This window comes from Sinocyclocheilus grahami, unplaced genomic scaffold (genome assembly GCF_001515645.1).
Source record: "Sinocyclocheilus grahami isolate Dianchi unplaced genomic scaffold, SAMN03320097.WGS_v1.1 scaffold54.1, whole genome shotgun sequence".
Taxonomy (NCBI): Eukaryota; Metazoa; Chordata; class Actinopteri; order Cypriniformes; family Cyprinidae; genus Sinocyclocheilus; species Sinocyclocheilus grahami.
In genome coordinates, this window is record NW_015505233.1 from 3,847,476 (window position 1) to 3,864,894 (window position 17,419).

Here is a 17,419-nt window from a genome sequence, read left to right on the forward strand (position 1 = left end):
TTCATAAAATTACGGTTGAACCATTGATGTCACATGGACTATTTTGTCGAAGTTCTTGGTACCTTTCTGGACCTTGAACATGATAGGGCTCTTACTGTCTATGGAGGGTCAGAGAGCTCTCGGAATTCATCAAAAATATCTTAATTTGTGTTCAGATGAACGAAGGTCTTACGGGTTTGGAACAACATTAGGGTGAGTAATTAATGACAGAATTTTCATTTTTGGGTGAACTAACCCTTTAAGTGAACCTTTAATGCATCAATATTTGCTTGTTTGCGTTTTGTTCCTGTGCAGAAAACCATCCAGACCTTACCCATTGATTACGTGACATCGTTTCAGATGTTCAACATCAGTCACGCTCTCTACTCATACAGGTAAAGTGAGTGGATATTTGTAAAGTGGGTCTTACATTTTAGAGACTATATTGCCTGTTTTTTTTTTTCTGTTTTCGCCAAGGAAAATATTTCTAAACAAAGCTGTAGCAGTTTTTGAACAACTCATTTGAGTCAATGATTCAATGATTCATTCATAAAGACATTTCTAAATGAATTAGCCACTTTGAATGAATCATTTGAATGAATGATTCAATGAATTAGGGACTTGCCGCCACCTACTGGCGGTTTTAGTGTCATCTTTTTCACATGACAGGCCTAAACCAGCCAAGGTACAAGCACAAAAACACACTTCACAAAATATTTTAAAATTATCATTAGCTAAAAAAAATTCCTCCAAAATATCAAGAGTCAAGACATAATTTTTGTTGATTTTTGCGCACCCCTGCTTCTAAAAAACAATTTAACATTTACAAAATAGTGCCAGTTTTACAGTCGTTTACATTTAGATCTCACTGAGCAGTCAGAGAAAAATAATAATTTCTAGTCAAAAATGGCCAGAATAAATTTCCAATACAAAAATTCTATGTTACTTTGTTAAAATAAATAAAAATGAAATGTTAAAGACAAAAATCTATCACTTTTAATGCTACAGGTCAGGGCTCCAGATTAACTATTTTTACTAGGAGCACTGTAGGCCCTGACTAAACATTTTTAGGAGCACATGCAGAAAATTTAGGGGCACACCTTAAATCAGCCTGCAATGCAATCGTTCACATATTTTCCCCATTTTAACTGTATTACTGACAAATGCTTTGATAATAAATATAAATTACAATGTGCAGTATTCTTTTAATTTCAGATGGATATGAAAAATATATGATATGAAAAAATACTATTGTTTTGCAATAATAAGTGCAGTTACTAATAATATTACGTGTTCATTTCTTGTTTATTTCATGTTTATACACATTTGACAGTAAAGCACTAAGCTTGAGTTGGGAAGCTTACAATATTTATTTTATTAACAACAGTAACGTGCAAAATCTAATTTTTATGTAGAAAAGGTATATATTAAATGTACCATTATTCTTCTATAGTCTTATATGGAACTTGACCAACAACTTCAGTGATTATGTGTGATTTAGTCACAAATTGATTTTTCTTACTTCATACACACACAAAAAGAGCAAAACTCTGTCAAAATCTGATTTCTTGATGATTTTATATTTTAGCCTAGAGATTTTACCATTTTTATTTTATAATTTCAAAATATAAAGGAAAAGTAGCTAAATGAATGTCTAATAAGCCAACAAGTGCTCCTCTGTTGCCATCTACAGGTTATAATGGTGATTTGATGTATTTTTTTAAATTTTACACAAGTGTTTGTTCTTCACAGTATATTTTGGTAATTCCACTGAAACTAACATTCAAACTGAATCATTTTGGAGCTTTAAAGTACTGGCAACAGTTGTGTGAAATGCTTGTAAGTCATTGAAAATTGCTTGAATTTCTCTCTCAAAAGGTTGTACAAACCCTGAAATGAATAATGTAATAACATTTGACTATTTCTACCACAACGCCATGGTTAAAGTTAGCGTTACTGCTTCTGGTTTTCTGCGTCAGCACCGTTTGATCTGTTTATAACAGAGATTTTTGTGCAGAATTTGAATGCATCTCACTAGATCTTGCAGCAACCTTTTATTAATTCTGTGGCAAATTCAAACACTTCTCACTGGATCTCGCAGCGCTGTGCTGTAACGGTGTCGCGAAGTCAACTTTGGTTCCCGAGTAAAGCTGTTCTGAGTTGATAAACGGTCTGCTTTGATATTTCTCATATGTGACAGAAATGGCAGCACGAATTGAACAATGCAGTGGTCGCGCCAGTACAACCGAGCACAACATTTATTCGCACCGGCAGAAAAAAATTGTCGCAGTCTGGAGCCCTGCAGGTGAATTTAGGGATCACAACATTATAATTGTACAGCAAGAAAAATGGATTTTAATTTTTTTTCACTCAATTTGAGCCAATAACTGATAGTACAATATCATGCATTCCTCAGGCTGGTCTTCATTACACCTCATTGAAGAATCCTCAACACTCGGAAATACAGACACAGTATTACCATATTACTCTATCCGTTTAAAGACTTCCGTTTTCTCTGTGGCTTTATCCAGTGAGGTTACATGACTTGCAGTCCTCTAGCACTAGGGTGAAACCTCTGGCCGATGTTTGACACCACCACCCGTTGGGTCCTGTGTTTGGTCAGGGGCGTCAGGGATTTCTAGGTTATGTGAGCTCAGTGTTTCATGTGGGTAGCACAAGTGTTTATGAGGCAGTGTGTGTGCGCCTCGCCTCACACTCCTGATTAGAGCGTAATCACACAAGCCTCCAATTACAATCCCATCACGGGACACATCTCCAGCTTACTAGAATTACTAGTTATTAATGGCAGGAGATTTGACACAACAAGCCCTCCAGCAGAGACCAACCAAGCAAAGTCTGTACTCATTGACATTTAAAAGGCAAGATGGTGATGAGGATTGGATGTGGGATCACTTATGGTGTATGACAGTTGCTTTCAGTAGCGTGCAATTCTCATATCTCATATACCCGTATGAAATTCTGAAATGTTTGACTTATATTAATGTTATAATATGTGCATATATAGTTCATTTTTTTTATACAAATTGTAATAAAATAATAAAAAATATTTGTGTTTTGTATGTTCATTCCTTTAATGTCTCGTCTCTTTCTCTGTAGTTACCTTGGCCTGGGGTTGATGTCAGCCAGACTTGCTGTGTTAGGAGGGATTGAAGGACAGCCTTGTATGTGGTCTACAATCTCTCTTCATCTTTGGCTTTTAAAGACCTCATTCACTCGATAAATAAGCCATTATCTAATCTCTTAATAACGCACTGAAGATTAATTCCTTGGTGGCCAGCTGTTGCACTGATTTAGCTGAGGCCAGAGAGAGAAACTGCCATCAGTGCAATAGCTTCCGCCTGCAGTTCACTACTGAGATTTACATTTAGTACACTACAAATGTAATCAGATTTCTTTATTTATAGTTTTGTCCGTTGTATACGTGTATCCTGCTTCTCTCTGAGTGGGTTCTAAGGTTATTATGAGCAAAGACACGCATGTGTTTGTGTAAACGTGTTTGTATGTTTGGCCACCAGGTGGCTGACGTCTCAGTCTCACTTACAACAGACCTAACAGGAGTTCATCAATCACAGTTATTCCACATAGTGGCAGTAAAAATGCTGTGATGTGCATAAATAAATAATTTGATTGATTGCTGTGTGTGTTTTCAGTAGCAGGACCCCAAGAGCTGGTTAGTCCTTGTCTAGCTCCAGATTACTCTGGACAGTGGGAGCATGCTGAAGTACTCTACATTGTTAAAGGGCAGAAAGCAGGTATGAAATACACTCTCTGCCTGGGTTAGGTCTTGGTATGTTCAATTTGATTTACATTCAATTTTACTCCCCAGAATAGTATCATTATAATATGATATTTGATTTTATATTCACTTGTGTGTGTGCCCTCTTCTAGGGGAGCCCATCTATGAGACTTGCCTTACAAAAGTGGAAAAGATGATCTACAAACGTGTGAGAAAAATTGAGGGAGTGAAAGACATGGACTTCTATGCATTCTCCTATCACTACGACAGGGCTGTAGATCTGGGCCTCATTGGTATGAGATTAGCCTGATTGCTGTCATTTGATTTGAGTCAAACATTGTTTTTTAGATTTAAGAGTAACAAGCAATGAGTTGAACTGTAATTTCACTAATTCACTAATCACTTTCTGTGTCTCTGACTCAGATGAAAGCACAGGGGGGTCTGTCAGAGTCAGTGATTACATTGAAGGTGCTAAAAAAGGTAAGTGTGTTTTTGTAACAGAATGTAGGTGTCTGATTTTATGATGTCAGTATCTGACAAATGTAATGTAATAATGCAAATAAAATGTAATGCTTTTATTAAGCATGGATGCCAAAATTGATCAAGAGTGACAAAAAACCTTTACATTGTTACAAAAAATTTATTTTAAATAAACGCCGTTCTTTCTACCTTTTATTCAAGGAATTCTGAAAAAAAAAATTTAATCAGGTTTCCACAAAAATATTAATAAGCACACCTGTTTTCAACATTAATAATGATCAGTGTTTTAGAATGTTATTACTTTGATTTCTGAAGTATCATATGACACTGAAAACCGGAGTAATGGCTGCTGAAAATTAAGCTTGGCCATCATAGGAATATATTAAAATAAAAAACATATTTTAAATTATAATAATATTTCTCAATATTACTGTTTGCTGTATTTTTATTAAATAAATGCAGCATTGGTGAGCATGAGAGATTTCTTAAAAAAATAAAAAAAACACACACAAAAAAATAACCGTAGGTAAGTAGGTAGTGTAGAATTTCCAGTACTGCAAAATAAATAACATGTCATGGTGTCATTATTACTATAATATTAGATTATTAGACATACTCAGAACTTATAAAATGTAAATGTGTACCTTGAATGTGGTCGCTTTGGATAAAAGCATCTGCCGAATGCATAAATGTAATGTAAATGTACATTTGATAAATAATCCTTAACAAAACATTAACTAACTCCCTTCTGTTCCAGTGTGCAATAACATGGCAGCTGGAGGAATAAAGGAGAGTCCGTTCCTGTGTTTGGATCTGACCTACATCTCGGTACTTCTTCAGGAGCTTGACTTCCCTCCTGATAAAGAGCTGAAGGTGTGCTACTCTTGATTTAAAGGACTGTGAAATAGTTACTTCGCTGTGACATTTGGACACAGATTGCAACATGTTAACTGCAGCAGTATGGGATTTATCTGTAATATTTTGAAGAACAATGGTGATGCTGTGATTTTTGTTTAACCCTATCGTTCTGTTTAAATTTCAGCTGGCAAGACAAATAAATAACGTGGAGACTAGCTGGGCCCTCGGTGCCACTTTCCATTGCATAGAGTCACTCCGTAAGCATGGGGCGTGCTGAAAACATAGACACTCACAATGTTTGTACCCAGTAAAGCACTGACTGATTTTAATGCTTTAGGAAAAATATCAACATTGATTGTATTTGCCATTTTGTCATTGAATTTATTCACAATGTGAGTTTTTATACATACCTCTGACTTTCTGAATGTTTCCATTTTCCTACTAGTATGTTAAGCTATGAGTGAAGGTACAAGGTTTGCATGTTTACAGCATGTCAGAATTGTTTTAGTCAGGGTTAATTATATAAAACTGATCAAAAACACTTGATTGCCTCAAGCTCAAAGTTCATGTTATTTCATTTTTATTTTATATTTAATTATTCTCTAGCTTCTAGTTTGATTTAATATATTACCCAGTATGTTCAAATAAATCATGTACTTAGTATTATACTGTATATTATCTGCTCTCAGATGGAAGAAAAACAGACCAGAACTGTTACTGTCATGTCCATGTACTTTTCTTTTGTAGTTATAAACTAAATGTGCCTATCATTAAACATAGCAAATATGTTTATATAAAATGCCATATAAATATAATCTAAAAAAAAAAAAAAAAGTTGAAAACTGCTCTGTGTGAAGTATTTAAAAGTGCGATTGCACACAAAGTTCACAAGAAGGTCATAAAGTGAGACAGCAGGATGTGGTCTGCCTTTTGTCCCATCACATCTTTCACCTGTTCAGACATGCTGCTGTTCTTTCTTGGTACCAGCAGGTGTCACAACACTAAAGCCTGCAGGGGGTTGGGCAGCCCAAATGTCACAATTTATTACTCATTGTTACTCATCATAGGATGTTGTATTGAGGTTTTTAGAAAGTGCAGTTCATTTCCAAATCCGTATCGCATTTACACAATATGTTTGATTTTCCTTGTCCTTGTCTGTGGACCTGAACTAACAAACCTAAGAGGCAAATGGTGGTATTTCATCTTGGCAGTTGAAGCTGTTGTATATTGAAAACAGTATGAAAACACCTTAGACCACAACAATTCCTCTCTAAACCCCATAAAATTATTATTCCGTCCAGCCTTATTCCTCCCTGGTCTTCAGGATCAGGTTTTCTAAGCAATATCCCTGTCAATAGTTTGTTTAAAAGACAGCAGAGTCGAGCAGCAAGCTTGTATATATTTATTTATTTTATTGGCACCCATCAAGACAGACATAACATAAAAGTGACATTTAAATGTTTAAAAATAGATTTAAATCAAGAATGGTTTGTCACTGCATGTCAGCTACTCACATACATACAAACAGTATTCAGTCTTCACTTCTAAATCAGACTCCTCCCACTTTTAAAAGTTTTCCATTGGTTGCTTGTAAATCAATCAGGAATTGTAGCTATCAATAAAAAGCCTGTGTAACTATAACAATGTAAACTGAGCTCTTATGAAACGTAAGGAAATGGGCAAGCCTTTACAAGTCATCTTTACTAGAGCTGAAAGAGGCGATGCTAAAATGTTATATAGGCCTAATAGTTGCTGGCCAAAGCTGTTTATACAGTAAAACGGCAATTCTGAATATCAGTCATTCTTGAGACGTGGGACAAAACAGGTCCAGCCAGGGTAACTGCAATTAGCTTTAAAAAATATATATTTTCAATTTTAAATGTCATGAGGGATTAATAATAGAATGTATTTAACACAATTATCACCTTCAATTTAATTTTCTTATTATTATACCAAATCTGTGTTTCTTAATGTCCTCTCACTACGTCTAAAACAGTTTGTCCACAGAGAAGGGTTCCATCATTCATATGCAATAAAATGGATAAAAAGGTTTTGTTAATGACGAAAAAGAGCTTGTTTTATCAAAAGCAACACTTAATAATATCTCCTATTAAAGCAAGGTTGTTTTTTTAATGACACATGCATGTTTCATAAGATTTTAAAGTTGCGTCCCCACTTTTTGTCAACACCGTCAGACATTCAATAAAATGTAATAAAATCAGGGAATATCAGGAGCAGCTGTCACTCTAAAGGACCCCCTTGCCACAGCTAACCTCTGCAGAGTACATCAGTGTCAGACAGGCTCTGCTAAGTTTTAGAATATTTTAAATCCTAATGTTAATATTTCCTTTGTCACAGCCATGATATGTCAACACCATCTTCCAATTTCTGAGGAAATTATTTGAAATATTTTGATAATTTTATTCTCCTGAAGCAGGTTCCATTAGCAACTAGTATCAACAGAAAAAAATTAAATGGTTACTACATGAACTACATTTTGGTTTTGTGAAAGAAATGCCAAATTTGTGAACACCGTCAGATGTCACCACCATAAGATTTTGTGTTCCAATGATACATCAAAATACTTAAATGGGACTCTTAAAATAAAAGCTTTATAAACAATAACATACTCACTGTTTGTTGTTTGTTTTAATACAGTAATTGACTGAATCGATGTATGAGATAGTTAAAATTATTACAAATTCAGGTTTTCGTCACCACTGTCAGATGTGTCAACTCCGTCAGTTGAATATTTTGATAATATTTAATTATGATATTTTATATTTGTCGTGGAATTGTTGGTCACATGTGAAAGTGTAATCTGTCTGCTAACACCAGAATGTTTTTTGAATTGTTAAAAACATCTTGAATGCTGTTAAAGATAAAGCTGAAATTATATTATACAGTCCAAGGTAAAAAAAGCACATTTAGTTAAAAAAGAGAAAAGTTGGGAGGTTGTATCAAAGCATTGCTCAGTAGCTTAGTACATATAAGATACATAAATGTAGTTTAATTTGAATGAGTACAAGGTTTTATTTTTTCAATTTTGCACCCTGTTTTGTCCCACTTCTCAAGAATGACTTGCTAGTTAGCGTTGCTGAGCTGATTGACATCTCACGCAGCCAATGACAATGCAATTACGAAAGCGTCACTGGCCAATAAACAGACATTCTATAAAGCCCCGCCCACTTTCTTCTCCAGTTGACATAGGGGTGTGTCTCAAAGAGAACAGTGCGTGTAAAATCCTTGCACACCGCACCAACCTGGGCACAGCAAGTCAAGGGGTCCAAACTTTCATTCTTTGCTTTTTAAACGTGTTGTCAACATGTCCAAGCCTCTGACCGACCATGAAAAGCGCAAGCAGATCAGTGTTCGTGATATAGCTGGGCTGGGGGATGTTGCCGAAATAAAAAAAAGCTTCAACAGGCATCTTCACTTCACCCTAGTGAAGGACCGCAATGTGGCCACCCCGCGGGATTATTACTTCGCGTTGGCGCACACGGTGCGGGATCATCTGGTGGGCCGCTGGATCCGCACTCAGCAGTATTACTACGAGAAAGACCCGAAGGTACGGATCTCTTCTTCCTCTTCCTCCTCTTCCCTGTGCAGGCAGCCAGGAAGTGGCATGTTTGTGCAGTAGTGGGATACATAAAAATGCATGTAAATTAATTATTGCCTGTTTTTACATTAGTATATACATTCGTAACTGCATAGTAGGCATAAATGCGTATTTGAATAAATGAATAATAGTTTGATTCATAAACCATCATATTCATAGTGCATTGTAAATTGAATATTCATATTGAATTTAACCTGGACATTGATTTGTTTTCTCAGCTTTGTGTTCTTTGCATTGACATCCATTTGGTCATCCTTTAACATGGGGTCAGCTGTTAGTTTGTGCTTCCTGTTCAAAGTGTGATCTGTTCCTTGTCACATTAGGCCATCATTAGTAACTGTCTGAGCATTTTGCAACCACTTGATGTTGTGTGCTCTCAAGTACAGGTTACACTATACTGTCAAACCCAGTAGAAGGTAATAGGCCTTATCTAATGCACTGACATGGTCCATGTGCAGAATCACTCGTGGCTATTAATAGACACCTGTGACCTGGGAGCTTTATTATGATTTGGGAGGTAATGATGGGTTTTTTGGAGAGTAACAAGTTGAAAGTGGTTTTTCTTCCGGCCTTTTGTGGTTTCAGCAATGTGGCTTGCACTATATATTTATGTTTCTGTGAAACTTGATGTTACTTGTTAGTTGATAAACATGAAATATAGCCATGTATTTTGAGTTAAAGCAGCATTACATGCAAACGTTCTATACTTTATGCCTTTTGGCATTTTATTAATTTATTATTTAACACTTGTTTTATTAAGTGCACTAGAATGGTCCTGTTCTGGGCGCTAGCCAAAATTCAGAGAGTTGTACTGCTTTCCAGAGATTTGTGTGCTTTATTTGAGCAGTCCTTTGAACCAGTAAAATACCCGTTTTTTTTCCTCCTATCTAGATATCTCTAAATGGAACCAGATAGCTTTATATGGTTGAGCACAGCACACCAATACGTGAAGTGTTTCCAGGAACTTCACTCTTGTCAAGCATTAAGCTTGCTGAAGTTCAGACCCTTGGAAAAACAGTGAAACACTGTGTCACTTTATTTAAACATACAGTATGCTGTCATTAAGCACCGTCTCGGCACATGAAAGTGACGCAAGCATTTATTTATTACTGTGGTATTCAAATGTTGTTCACTGTGGATTTGAGGCCTTCAGCAGGCTGTGAACTCCTCCCTTTGCAGACATCTGATGAATGGACTCTTATGAAAATTTGATCCCAAGCCAAAGACATCAAATTAAGCATATTGCACTTGAGCAGCCTGGAAGAGACCTGACCAGAGCATGAGTTTGACTTTGTTAAGAGGGAGAGTATGTTAATGTGTCATTTTATTCATTTGTGATTGAATTACAAACAATTCTATTGATATTTCTGAACTGTAACAATCAGTTTTAGAGCTCAGCATTTTGCTCTCCTGTTTTGCTTTGAAAATATACTCTAGAAAAAAACAACAATATATTGGTAGACCATTACTTTTCTTTCCAGTTCACATAGTGATTAATTGTAATGTTAGAAGGGCAAATTTTCCAGACTGCATCTTCTAATCTTTGTACCTTGTATTGTCATACTTGTTATGCAGTTTTTTACCTACATCATCTGCTTCAGATGTAGATTCTCTGTAGACATGAATGCTCATGCAGTCAGATTTATCTGTGTGTTTTCTGTTGCAGCGCATCCACTATCTCTCTCTAGAGTTCTACATGGGCAGAACTCTACAGAACACCATGATAAATCTTGGGCTGCAGAATGCCTGTGATGAGGCCATCTACCAGGTAAAGTGCATCACTATGACTTGGCAAACTTAATATTTTAGTAGAGCGTTTGTTATTTAATTGCAGAACTGGCCCACAGCTCTATTACTTAAACATCCTGATACTTTAGAAACAGCTGTTGTTTTTTCCCCTGCTCACCCACAGAGAGCTCATTGGGGATGTAGACCAATTGCTACAGGCTTGCAAAACTGTCTAAACCCTTCCTTTACTAAATGTGAAAACACAGAAGTTGCTGAAACTTTAAATTGTACGAAGTTTACATAATAATTTTAAATTGTTGCCCAATGGAACTTGTGTTGTGTAAGTTTGATTGCATCATATAATTGCTGTTAATATTGTTCATCGTCTGTTTTATTACGTCTTAAATTGATTTTTCCGTACTGCTGGTTCGTCTGGTCAGAGGAGAACTGGCCCCCCGACTGAGCCTGGTTTCTCCCAAGGTTTTTTCTCCATTCTGTCACCGATGGAGTTTTGGTTCCTTGCCGCTGGCGCTTCTGGCTTGCTTAGTTGGGGACACTTCATTTCCAGCGATATCGTTGACATGATTGCAAAGATATTATTTAAACTGAGCTGGATGTTGACATCACTGAATTCAATGATGAACTGTCTTTAACTGAAAAATGAGTGTTTACTATTGTCATTTTGCATTATTGTCACTATTTTCCTAATTAATGCTGTTCAGTTGCTTTGACACAATCTGTATTGTTAAAAGCGCTATATAAATAAAGGTGACTTGACTATATGTTTTTATAATGAGATGCTTTTTTTTATATATATATAAAATGCACACAATGGTGCTGATCTTCAGCTTGGACTAGATTTGGAAGAGCTGGAGGAGATTGAGGAGGATGCAGGATTGGGAAACGGAGGGCTTGGACGTCTTGCAGGTACCAAACTTTAAACAAAAAAAACAAACAAAATAAAATACACTTGTGGTAGAGTATTACCTGATCATAATGGGCATTCGCCTTCTCCTTCAGCTTGTTTTTTGGACTCCATGGCATCTCTGGGTTTGGCGGCATATGGATATGGCATTCGTTATGAGTTTGGCATCTTCAATCAGAAGATCACTAAAGGCTGGCAGGTAAACCAAAACTGAAAAATACATTCATACACAAATATACATTTACCTTAGCCTTTTATTGAGTTAGTTGGACAAAAAGCCTCAATGTTTTGTTTTTAATATCAAAACCATTTACTTATGGCACAACTCTGTTTATTAGGTGGAGGAAGCTGATGATTGGCTGCGTTATGGTAACCCTTGGGAGAAGGCCCGTCCAGAGTACATGCTGCCTGTGCATTTTTATGGCCGAGTGGCACATACACCTGAGGGACCAAAGTGGGTTGACACCCAGGTCTGTCAGTCATGATCTAGTCATTGCTCTCAATTAATTGCTGAAACTATTCTGTTCTGATAGAATAGCAGGAGAAAAAAAACAGCTAAATTAAAATAATAATATGCAATCCCATAAACTGTGTTAGTTTTTTTTGTTAGTTAACTGTTAGATTTATTTGAATGCTTTAGGAAAAAAGTCTCTTATGCTTACCAAGGCTACATTTATTTAATCAATATACTGTAAAAATGGTAATGTTGTGTTTTTTAATATTTATGAAAATTGTGATTTTTTTTTGGGATTATTTTATGAATATGTAATTCAAAAGGGCAGCATTTTATTAAAAATAGATATATTTGGTAACATGATAAATGTCTTTTAATGTCACTTTTGTTCAATTTAATGTATCCCTGCTTAATAAACATATTAATAAAAAAAAAAATCACACTAACCCCAAACATGTGGATGGTAGTGTAATCTTGGATCGTTAGGTTGGCAAAAGCAATGCGCTTATACATTTCTAAAAGATAAAAGAGAAGGGAAAGACGGACCGAAACCTGGCAGAGAACATTTCCAGGGTGCTCTACCCCAATGACAATGTAAGTACAAATGCCTCTCAATACTGTAAAACTCTTAGTGAGATGTGTGTGTGTGCCAGATGGAGTGAATGTGCAGAGAGGGAGAACCGAGAGCAAGAATTTGTGAGATACGATATGTGTATTAGTTACCAAAACATAATTTGTGTATATTTAAACTATGTAGATGCTGGTATGCAACATATGCTTTAGCGGCCTGGCACAAGCAGACTGAAAGCTCTTATCTTGTGCAACAGTACCACAGATATGTGTAATGCAATGAGGAAGTATGAAACCGTAATATGAACTCCTGAGCAACAGTTGGCTTATGCCATGATACACTAGGGTTATATAGCTATTGTTCACACAGCTACTGAACTATACATCCAGAAAACACAATGCTTGGTTATTCTATCAGAACAAAATGACAGAAAATGAAATATTTTGCTATTTGTAAAGCTCACAGTGTGTGTACAGTGGGTACGGAAAGTATTCAGACCCCCTTAAATTTTTCACTCTTTGTTATATTGCAGCCATTTGCTAAAATCATTTAAGTTAATTTTTTTCCTCATTAATGTACACACAGCACCCCATATTGACAGAAAAACACAGAATTGTTGACATTTTTGCAGATTTATTAAAAAAGAAAAACTGAAATATCACATGGAGTCGCACGGATTCACTCGGACATTGTCAAAACCACTGTGTGAGTAAGAGTGCACAGTTGTTATACAAAAATATTTGATAATAGCAGAATTAATCATTTCCAGGAAGCCATGATTTTTTATTTTTTTTTATAATGTCTGTTTCAATTTTATTTTCGTGTAGAGATACTAGTTTAGGTCAATTATATATTGACAGTTTTTTCCCCCCATTGATATTGCTTAGATATTAGACAATTTAGAACTCGGAGACGTTTTTATTTTTTGTGGTTTAAGGTTTAAGGACTTTTGTGACATTGAGCCAGAGAAGTTTCAGAACAAGACAAACGGCATCACACCTCGTCGCTGGCTGCTGCTCTGCAACCCCGGCCTGGCTGACATCATCGCTGAGGTGACCTTCTTAACGAAGTAACTCTTTCTTGCTCTTCCCCCACAGGTTTTTTTTCTGTCTCTCACCGTCTTGTGCTTGTTTTCCTTTCAGAAAATTGGTGAGGACTTCCTGACAGATCTTTTCCAGCTAAAAAAACTGTTGGACTTTGTCAGTGATGAAATGTTCATTCGGGATGTGGCCAAAGTGAAACAGGTCTACATTTATGTTGTTGTGTTCTATGATTTTTGGTATTTATTTATTATGATTTTTTTTGTTTTCTTGTTTATGACTTATTTGTTTATTCGTTTTTAGGAGAATAAGCTGAAGTTTGCAGCATATCTGGAGAGTGAGTACAAAGTAAAGATAAATCCTGAGTCCATCTTCGACATCCAGGTCAAAAGAATCCATGAGTACAAGAGACAACTGCTCAACTGCCTGCATGTCATCACTTTATATAACAGTAAGAATTACACACAGAAATGTGTTCACACTGGGTTGTGCCAAGTTGATCAGGACAGAGGAACTGACCAAATATATAGCACTTTTATTAATATTGGTTTGTCTTTTAATGGTGCAGTTTTTTTTTTGTTTTTTTAAATTCAGTTGGAAATATAAATGTCTCTTCAATAGCTGTTTTCTTGTTTTGTAGAGTTGTATTGAAATTATTCTATAAAATAGTATAGAAAATAAAACCTTTTTTGTTGTTGTTTATCAGAATTATGTAGGAGTTTCCTTTTTAAATAACTGAGTAATTGGTGAGTGATTTTATAAATAATTTAAAAAAAAAAATGTCATTTGACACTTTTTAGGGATTAGGAAAGAACCAAACAAGAAGTTTGTTCCAAGGACCGTAATGATTGGAGGAAAGGTACGTGTATTCAGTTTAATTCAATTAAAAAATTACTTCCTAATTATTATTATAATCATTTAAAATTACTATTATTTAGATATGTAGCGAATGGTCATAACTGTATTTGACAAAAGCTGGAGTTCTCAAACCACTAGAGGACCTCAGCAAACTTCTAAAGGGTCTACAGGTCGACTTAAAGGATTAGTTCACCCAAAAATGAAAATTCTGTCATTAATTACTCACCCTCGTATCGTTCCACACCCCTAAGACCTTCGTTCATTTTCAGAACACAAATTAAGATATTTTAGATCAAATCCGATGGCTCAGAGAGGCCTCCATTGACAGCAACGCCATCCAAACTCAGGATCCATAAAGATACTAAAGATGTCGTTAAAACAGTCGACGTGACTACAGTGGTTCTACAATAATTTTATGAAGCGATGAGAATTTTTGTGCGCAAAAACAAAACAAAAAATAGTAACTTTATTCAACAACCTCTTCTCTTCTGTGTCATTTTCATACGTTGTTTACGTCCAGCGCTTCCAGGTTCTACGTCAGAACGCCGGCTCATTATTGGACTGCTCCTGCATCAGCATCACACGTATGTCGCGCTGCTCACGTGCAGCTTTGGTCAATAATGAGCCTGCGTTTGGATGTAGAACACAGAAGCCTTCACCGTGCTTACTGTGTTAACCGCGTAAGGATAATGACAGGGAAGAGAAGAGATTGCTGAATAAAGTTACTGTTTTTGCACACAAAAAGTATTCTCGTCGCTTCATAAAATTATTGCAGTACCACTGTAGTCACGTCGACTGTTTTAACAACGTCTTTAGTACCTTTATGAATCTTGAGAGTTTGGGTGGCGTTGCTGTCAATGGAGGCCTCTCTGAGCCATCGGATTTGATCAAAAATATCTTAATTTGTGTTCTGAAGATGAACGAAGGTCTTAGGGGTGTGGAACGATACAAGGGTGAGTAATTAATGACAGAATTTTCATTTTTGGGTGAACTAACCCTTTGAAATGATCAAACTTAGTCAAACTTAACTGAAAATGCTTAAAAAAACAAACAGATTTTTCCGCCCTCAGCAACAATTGTTTTATTAAAGAACGTACTATTTCTGAAACGTCTGGAATCATGGAATACTTTTTTCTTGTACTTTCTGTTGGAGTTTGAAAACTAGCTGCTTTTTCATATGAGGGGCCTTTGAATATTGTGCTTGACAATGGGAGGCCTTCAAGTCAAAAAGGTTGAGAGCCACTGCTGTAAGAGTCCTAAATTTCTAAAAGGTGTTTTTGTGTTGTCCTGAACTGCCTCCTGCAGGCAGCACCAGGCTATCACATGGCAAAGATGATCATTAAACTGTTCACCTCAGTGGGGGAGGTGGTGAATCATGATCCTGTGGTGGGAGACCGACTCAAGGTCATTTTCCTGGAGAACTATAAGGTCTCATTAGCTGAGAAGGGTGAGTAAATTAATAAACAATTGTTGATGTATAGCCAGAAAAGATCAGATCAGATGAGATGTATTATGTTTTGTCATGCAATAATTAAACTAATAAATATTTTTGCTATAGATGCATTATATTTAGTTTTTTTTTTTTTTTTTTAATGTTACAAATTATGTGCCGAGTATGTGATTGAATGTGTCATATGCTTTGCTCCTCAGTGATCCCTGCTGCCGACCTGTCCGAGCAAATCTCCACGGCAGGTACAGAAGCCTCCGGTACAGGGAACATGAAGTTCATGCTTAACGGCGCTCTGACCATCGGCACCATGGATGGTGCTAATGTGGAGATGGCAGAAGAAGCTGGAGAAGAAAACCTGTTCATCTTTGGCATGAGGGTGGAGGATGTGGAGGCCATGGACAAAAAGGGGTGAGAAAGAGTGAATGGATAGAAATGGGATAAGATGGAAAACAAGGAAGCTTTAGGCTGGAGGACTGATGTAATCAAACAATGAAAGAAAAACATTTTAATTAATTCTGATTTAATTCTCTGGTTGTGAAATTTTGTTGAGGTATTTTTGAGTAATTTATTTGTGAACATTCTAAGCTAAAATTAGTAATTGCTCCTTTTGTCTATTCTATTTTGCTTTATTTCAGCCTTATTTCAATTACCAAAAGCTATTTTAATGGTTTTATTTTTAGTCTGCAATAACAACACTGTGTTTGTGATCTAGATACAATGCCAGGGAATACTACGAGCGTCTGCCTGAACTGAAGCAGGTGATGGATCAGATCAGCACTGGATTCTTCAGCCCCAAAGAGCCTGAACTCTTTAAAGACGTTGTCAACATGCTCATGAATAATGACAGGTGAGTGTTTAAGAGTTCACCTCCCTTTTTAAAAAAAAAGTTAGCATTTTCTTGTGTGGCTTATACAGGTATATCTAATTTTTGTTTATATGTAAGGGAAACTTGCTATGGTTTTATTTTTAAATTTTACCCTAATATATTGACATCTATAGAATTCATAGCTATTTTATGTAACAATTCTCAGACTTATTTATGCTTTAGTAAGAGGTGCCTGACTTCTGTTTTTCTCTCTCAGATTCAAGGTGTTTGCAGACTATGAAGCATATATCAGCTGTCAAGAAAAAGTTAATGAACTCTACAGGGTGAGTAGAGATGTTTGGATATTTACTGATGGTTTCAACAATGTGGGCTTTTCAGTTGCTGAGCCCAGTGTCAATAGTAATATTTGATCATTGAAAAGGCTATAATATATCATTAAAAATATTGTCTATATAGATTGAACATTTTCCATTTTTAATGATACAGTGGTGTGAAAGTGTTGGCCCCCTTCCTGATTTCTTTTTTTTTTTTTGCATGTTTGTCACACTTTAATGTTTCAGATCATCAAACAAATTTAAATATTACACAAAGATAATGCAAGTAAATACAAAATGCAGTTTTTAAATTATGATTTCATTTATTAAGGGGAAAAAGCTGTCCAAACCTACATGGCCCTACATGAAAAATTAATTGCCCCCTCCTGTTAAATCATGAAAGAACTGCAATTATTAACCACATTATTTTAGAAAGCGGAGTTAAATTTCACTAGCCACACCCAGGCCTGATTACTGCCAGACCTGTTGAATCAAGAAATCACTTAAATAGAACCTGTCTGACAAAGTGAAGCATGCTTAAAGAGCAACACATCATGCCG

General features: G+C 36.0%; 2 protein-coding genes across 9 annotated transcripts in view; both read left to right on the plus strand.

Annotated features, from left to right (window-relative positions):
• LOC107583517 (ectonucleoside triphosphate diphosphohydrolase 6-like) overlaps positions 1–5,875 on the plus strand; it is a 20,500-nt gene extending 14,625 nt beyond the window's left edge. For 7 of the 8 annotated variants that reach the window (XM_016269752.1, XM_016269751.1, XM_016269748.1 and 4 more), the window contains 6 exons: positions 3,097–3,161; positions 3,651–3,752; positions 3,889–4,029; positions 4,160–4,216; positions 4,974–5,089; positions 5,259–5,875. In XM_016269752.1, coding sequence (XP_016125238.1) covers positions 3,097–3,161; positions 3,651–3,752; positions 3,889–4,029; positions 4,160–4,216; positions 4,974–5,089; positions 5,259–5,351 — 574 coding nt within the window. In that variant the 3' untranslated portion in view covers positions 5,352–5,875. The remainder of the gene's footprint in view (positions 1–3,096; positions 3,162–3,650; positions 3,753–3,888; positions 4,030–4,159; positions 4,217–4,973; positions 5,090–5,258) is intronic. The other variant, XM_016269755.1, reaches the window with a different exon arrangement.
• Positions 5,876–8,280: 2,405 nt separating this feature from the next.
• The window catches only part of LOC107583638 (glycogen phosphorylase, brain form-like), a 12,884-nt gene continuing 3,745 nt past the window's right edge, over positions 8,281–17,419 (plus strand). The window contains exons 1-16 of the mRNA XM_016269925.1: positions 8,281–8,642; positions 10,360–10,461; positions 11,270–11,348; positions 11,442–11,545; positions 11,685–11,816; positions 12,323–12,394; positions 12,584–12,657; positions 13,017–13,076; positions 13,309–13,423; positions 13,514–13,615; positions 13,715–13,862; positions 14,212–14,270; positions 15,575–15,716; positions 15,920–16,127; positions 16,432–16,566; positions 16,802–16,868. Coding sequence (XP_016125411.1) covers positions 8,400–8,642; positions 10,360–10,461; positions 11,270–11,348; positions 11,442–11,545; positions 11,685–11,816; positions 12,323–12,394; positions 12,584–12,657; positions 13,017–13,076; positions 13,309–13,423; positions 13,514–13,615; positions 13,715–13,862; positions 14,212–14,270; positions 15,575–15,716; positions 15,920–16,127; positions 16,432–16,566; positions 16,802–16,868 — 1,842 coding nt within the window. The 5' untranslated portion in view covers positions 8,281–8,399. The remainder of the gene's footprint in view (positions 8,643–10,359; positions 10,462–11,269; positions 11,349–11,441; positions 11,546–11,684; positions 11,817–12,322; positions 12,395–12,583; positions 12,658–13,016; positions 13,077–13,308; positions 13,424–13,513; positions 13,616–13,714; positions 13,863–14,211; positions 14,271–15,574; positions 15,717–15,919; positions 16,128–16,431; positions 16,567–16,801; positions 16,869–17,419) is intronic.